The sequence below is a fragment of the Solanum dulcamara genome, chromosome 11 (genome assembly GCF_947179165.1).
Source record: "Solanum dulcamara chromosome 11, daSolDulc1.2, whole genome shotgun sequence".
Taxonomy (NCBI): Eukaryota; Viridiplantae; Streptophyta; class Magnoliopsida; order Solanales; family Solanaceae; genus Solanum; species Solanum dulcamara.
Window position 1 is genome coordinate 35,644,696 of NC_077247.1, and position 6,521 is coordinate 35,651,216.

General features: G+C 29.3%; 1 protein-coding gene across 1 annotated transcript; it reads right to left on the reverse strand.

Moving 5' to 3' along the window:
* Positions 1 to 298: 298 nt before the first annotated feature.
* Positions 299 to 1,878, reverse strand: LOC129873641 (uncharacterized). Its single transcript, XM_055948769.1, has 3 exons — positions 1,546 to 1,878; positions 619 to 740; positions 299 to 538 (listed from the first exon to the last, which is right to left on the reverse strand). Exons 1-3 carry the CDS (start codon positions 1,731 to 1,733, stop codon positions 468 to 470), a joined length of 381 nt encoding a protein of 126 aa, XP_055804744.1. The 5' UTR covers positions 1,734 to 1,878; the 3' UTR covers positions 299 to 467.
* Between the last annotated feature and the right edge of the window lie 4,643 nt (positions 1,879 to 6,521).

Below are 6,521 nucleotides of genomic sequence, written 5' to 3' on the forward strand. Positions count from 1 at the left end.
TTGCTGTACAATCCTAAGTTAAATTCTTGTTTTCGATGCAAAGAGTACTTTTGAGTAATAGGAAATCATAAGGTCTTAAATATTTTCCCTGTTCTTTTCTGTTTGGCAATTTCAAATTGTCTTGATTCATCACATGCTAAGCAATAAAAGTATCTAGAGTTTCTGTTGGAGTCCAAATTATGTATCAATAACACGACATCCTTTATATTTTAGACTTTTAGTATCAAAAACTTATTGTAGCTAGTCAATAATTTTTTTCTTATTAAAACTTCAAATCGAACATTCTCAAAACTTTCCATTGACATGACATGTCATTTTTATCATTCACAAAAAAACTATAACGACGAAATATTAAATGATCCTTAATAAATTACAAGAAGATTAACCGTTACATAACAAACCTTGGTACATAAATATTATCTAGGAAAAAAGAAGTAAACATTTAAGATAAGGCATGGCAATTTAGTTCAAGCTGTTTGACGTTGATTACGAGTCTTCTCCTTCTCTTTGACTTCACTTCCTTGTTTAGCATCATACTCTATATTTATTATCAATAAAATTAATCAGAAAAATTATAGTGTTTAAAACATATAATATTTAATAAAGTAAAATTAATACCAGGGGCTTTGCAATGTTTAATGTTTTCTTCATCCTCTTCATTTCCACCATAGATGCCTCCAAAACCTTCATCATCTGATCTTGTTGCATATGCATCTCCATAGCTGCTCGACATCGTCTCCCTTCAATCCAATTATAAATACACACATATTATTATTATTATTAAGTTTTATGTATAGATAGTACTAGAATTTTAAGTCGAGACGATGAGTAAGCGGTGGGAGAATACTACATCTCAGCTGCTCCTGCCTCTATTTGAGACAAATTTTATAGTGATAGAACATAAGTTACAATTAGAAATAAAATAGTAAGAAAGCAAATTATTGGTACAAATCTGTTTATCCCTTGAATCCTTATCTTCGTGAAGTATTTGATTGCCAAAAAAAATTTATATCAATCTCAAGAGTTTGTAGAATATTCAAAATGTCTTTTTAAGGCCTTTATATAGGGATGAAAAGAGATTTAAGATTAAGAGCCCGTTTGGATAAGCCCTTTTTAAGGTATTGTGGTTATGTCAAAAATAAAAAATCAGCATTCCTAACTTTTTTTTTTAAGGGCTTAAAGTCATTTTTTTTATCATAAAAATTATTTGTATATCCCTTATATTTTAACTAAATTCCCAAACTACCTTTTTTATTCTTTTAACTTTAAAATTCACATTATTTTTCTCATTTTTTTGAGATAAGCACTTTTATCCAAACACTCAACTGCTTATTTATAAAAATAACTTTCAATACTTTAAAGTTCTAAAAAACCTACATACATAAAAATTATTTTTTTAAGCCAATCCAAATGAGCTATCTTAACTGAAATTAAACTCATCCCATAATTTTTTGATATCTACAAAGGCAAAGTTAGAATTTCAATTTGATTGATTTTGAATTTTAAGTGATAATAACAAAGTTGTGTAAATTCAATGAAACTTACGAGGGTTTGTCTTGTTTAGGTTTCTTAGTTTGATCCATGTTGTTGTCCGGTTGTCCAGCTGAGGTTACGACTTGTCGGAATCTGATGTCAGTTACACCTGAATTTCGAGCAATATGGTATGGCAGTGGATTTGACAAAACAGAGGGTGGTAGTTGTGTTCTGTTTGCTAATCTTATTGCGTTGATCATTCTTAAAACTTTGGAATTGGATTTTCTATGTAATAATAAATAAAAAGGAAACGAAAGTAGAAAGAGATGATTGAGGGCTCTGGTTCAAACCTATTCTTGTCTTTTCAGGACAAGTGTAGCGCCTTTAAAGTCGCCACACAAGTTTATTTCTTCTCCTCCATGACACGTTTAAGCTTTAAATTCTTCGCCAAAATCATTTTTAGCGAAAATAAATATATAAATTAATAAAAATTTTATTGATATTAATTAATTGTTATTGATGTTAATATTGCTATAGATTTTTGAAATATTTACGAAGAGTACTAATTAAAATTAAAAATATGTATTTAATAATGATTTAGCTATTATTATTAATTAATTATCGATAAAGATATTTTTAATGCAGTGATATACACCTTCTTGTTTTTTTTGGTCATTTCAGATAATGACACATACTCAAATTATATTCTATTATATTATGCAACAGTACAAGAGTCTACGATCTTCATCGACAGCTGTGCTTAGTGAAATTAAAATTGAATTAGAGGATAATTTTGTCTATTAACTTTATTTAAAAAAAGCTTTCAAAAAATTATATATTTAGAAATTAAGTAAAAAAATATTATAAATTACATTAATTAATAATTTAAATCTTTTTAAAAAAATTATATAAAAATTTAATTGACTCTAAATATTAATTGTGCTATATTACGTAACGATATCGAGACTCGTGAAGATATGACTTTCTGTTTTTTGACACATTGAACACCAACTCAACTAAAAAGAAAAAAAAGGATACTCACTCGTCGGTAAGGGAAAATTGAGACGATGAGGATAAAGACATTCCCATTAATTTATATATTTTACAAATTGCATTTAAAATATTATATTATAATAATTAACAACTTATAATAATGAAAAAGACATTCCCATTAATTTATATATTTTACAAATTACATTTAAAATATTATATTATAATAATTAACAACTTATAATAATGAAAAGAAATTACAAAAATCATGGCCAAAGAAAAAAAATTATTGATTCTAGAAATTCTATATGCATCACATAATATGTTATAAAGGAGTAACATATACTAGACTCAAAAATTACATTATAAATTATAATAATGAATAACTTAAATTAATTTAAAATTTTAAAAGATTACAGTCAAAGCAAATATTTGATCAACATATATTGAGATGAGTTTCATATCTTTGAGTATCTCAGTACTTATTTCTTAAATATCTTTAAAATTCCTTCAAACGTATTTTTTGCAATTCGAATATTGAATCAATATTTAATTGAGTGAAGTGTCAAAAGTATATTTAAAATATTTTTTTGTGTGTGTTTTATACCTAAATTATTACTCTATGCATTAGTTTGAAAAACACACTCACTTTTTATTACACTATCTTGATTGTGTGAGTACTTCTCTCTCTTTGTTTAGGAAAATATGTCACGTACACTCTATATGTACAAAATATTTTATCTTGACAAAAAATAAATAAATTATTAATATTAATTAAATTTAAAGATTAAAGTATCACTATATAAAAAAATAATTTTTTTAAAAAAAGAAATATTTTTCTTACCCCACTCCATTATCTCCTCCCACGTAACCCCCACCCCCACCCGAATTTCTTTTACAATTTTTTTAAAAAAGAATCTTACTTCATCCTCCCCAAAACACCTCCTTGTTGACACCCAATTTTAGCTGAGTTGGTAAAATTAAATAGTTCAAAAGTGTATTTTTATAATTTTAAATTAATTTTATCGATAATTATTCTTAAATGAGAATTTTACCAGTTTATTTTTTAAAATTTTTTAGTTATAGCTATTTTTTATCATAGTTCATTGATTTGCACTTTTACATGTCATTTGTTATATTTGTTCATATTCATTTTAGTATTTTTAGCACAATTTAGAAATACATTAAAATACAGATAAATATTAAATTTTTTTCCACAATTATACCTACCCCACTAATCACACAAATTTTTCACACAATTATACCTACCCCACTAATCACACAACTTTTTTACACAATTTTACCTACCCCACTAATCACATACAATTTTCTACACCTATATAACTATTTTCAAACTTTCTCTCTCTCCTCTCTTATTCTTCTTAAAAAAAACACATCTACCAACAACTAAACAAAAGTCTAACACTTATACACTACAATTTTCTACACCTATATAATCATTTTCAAACTCTCTCTCTCTCTCTCCTATCTTATTCTTCCTAAAAAACCACACTCATCAATAACTACAACAATTCCAACACATATATACTACAATTTTCTACACCTATATAACTATTTTCAAACTCTTTCTCTCTCATCTCTAAAAAAAAGACTCATAATATTTATTTTTCTTCTCTACTCTCTCCCTCACCCTCACTATAAATAACATCAATTTTAACTCTTCTTCATTACTTTTTATCCCTCTCCTTCACATTTCTCCATTAAAACCAACCAATAACCACCAAAATTCTTTTTTTTTCTAGCCAAAAACACTTCATTTTTTGTGAGGTTTGAGCTTTCACTCCCAAATCTAACTAGACATAAATGTTGTTTCACTTTGTTTTATGATTTTGTTGTTCTTGATGCTATGTTTTATTATTATTATTTATTCATTATTAACACGTTTACTAAGTGTCTTTATAGGTGTTGGAGCACAAACCGACTGATATACAATCCATGTATATCTGATATACAAGAAAACTGGTAGTTGTATATGTTGATATACGATGTATATACAGCTGTGATATATAACAGAATTGGGCCAAAAGCTCAAAGCGCAGGTGGCCCAGCAACTTAGTCCAGGCGTACAGAAATTAAGTGTGGGCAATATTTTTATGTGTTATTTATTGTTTATTTAAATTGATTCAAGTTGTAATAATTTATTTATTTATGTTATTTATGCTTACTTAGATATTAATTTTAATTTATTTTAACTTAATTAGATCCCCCTAAAGATAAACCAATTCATGTTAATTTACTCTTTAAATGATTTTCTATCTTTACTTAGTCATTTGATAAACTTTTTACTTTTTTTATACACATGTATATTATTTTCAAATGTTTAAGTTTGATCATTTTTCTAAAAAAAATAATTTTAAAGTCTTAGTGTTCTTTTAAATTAATATTTTCAAAAGTTAGTCAAATAATTTTTTAAATCGTCGGATAATCGTGCGTTAGCGGCCACTTTGAATGTTTAACACCTTCTCAAAGTAGAAATAAGAACCTCGTACCTTTTTCTCTGAATTTTTAAGACTTAAATCTGTTAGGGTCTTTTAAATTAAGTTTTCTTAATTTCTTTAAAAAATTAAGTGGCGAGTCTCCTTTTTCTAAAATTGATTCTTTCTCTATAAAGTTAAAATTAATTTTAAACCGTCTTTTTCTGACATAACACCCCTCCCAAAAAAAAATTAGATATACTTTTATTTTTTAAAAAAAATCTACCCCACTCCACCTTATCCTCCACTTTGATTTTTTTTTTTCATTTTTCTCATTTTTTTGTTATATATATATAACAACAACAATAACCCAGTGAAATCCCACAACGTGGGGTCTGGAGAGGATAAAGTGTACGCAGATTTTACCCCTACTAAGGTAAGACGGCTGTTTTCGAAAGACCATCAGCTCAATAAAAGCATAAAAAGAGGTCAGATAAAGCTAAGAAATTCAAAGTTATATGGGAAAGCAAATAACGAAAGCGACACAGATAAAATAGACTAATCAATGTACAAACAGTAATAGATAATAACAGAAATTAGAGCACAAGAAATTGTAATGCGCTTTTTAATAAGGACGAATAAAGAGACTATGTACTAGCCTTCTACCTTAATGTGGGTCCTCCACACCCTCTTATCGAAGGTCATGTCCTCGATAAGTTGTAACTGCGTCATGTCCTGTCTAATCACCTCTCCCCAATATTTCTTCGACCTACCCTACCTCTTCTGAAACCATCCATGGCCAACCTCTCACACCTCTGCACTAGGGCATATGTTTCTCTCCTCTTCACATGCCCAAACCATCTTAGTCGCATTTCCCGCATCTTGTCTTCCACCGAGGCCACTCCCACTTTATCCCGAATAGCCTCATTTCTAATCATTTCGCTCATGTGTGCCCACACATCCATCTCAACATTCTCATCCTGAAAACTTTCATCTTTTGAACGTGAGAGATCTTAACTGGCCAACACTCCGCCCTATACAACATAGACGGTCTAACCACCACTTTGTAGAACTTGCCCTTAAGTTATGGTGGCACCTTCTTGTCACATATCACTCCAGAAGCGAGCCTCCATTTCATCCATCCTGCCCCAATACGATGTGTGACATCATCGTCAATCTTTCCGCTACCTTGTATGATAGACCCAAGATACTTGAAACTAATTTTCTTTTGGATGACCTGGGCACCAAGCCTAACTTCTACTTCAACCTCCTGAGGTGTCTCACTGAACTTGCACTATAAGTACTCTGTTTTGGTCCTACTCAGCTTAAACCCTTTAGACTCCAAGGTTTGTCTCCAATCCTCCAACTTAGCGTTAACTCTGGTACGAGTCTCATCGATCAGGACTATGTCTTCTGCGAAAAGCATACACCATGGCACCTCACCTTGAATTTATCGCGTCAATCCATCTATCACCAAGGCAAATAAAAATGGACTAAGAGCTGATCCTTGATGCAACCCCATCACATCTGGGAATTGCTCTGAGTCCCCTCCTGCTGTCCTATATATATATATATATATATATATAGGAAAGTATTTTCTACTTGCCGCGAGATTATTTTTAA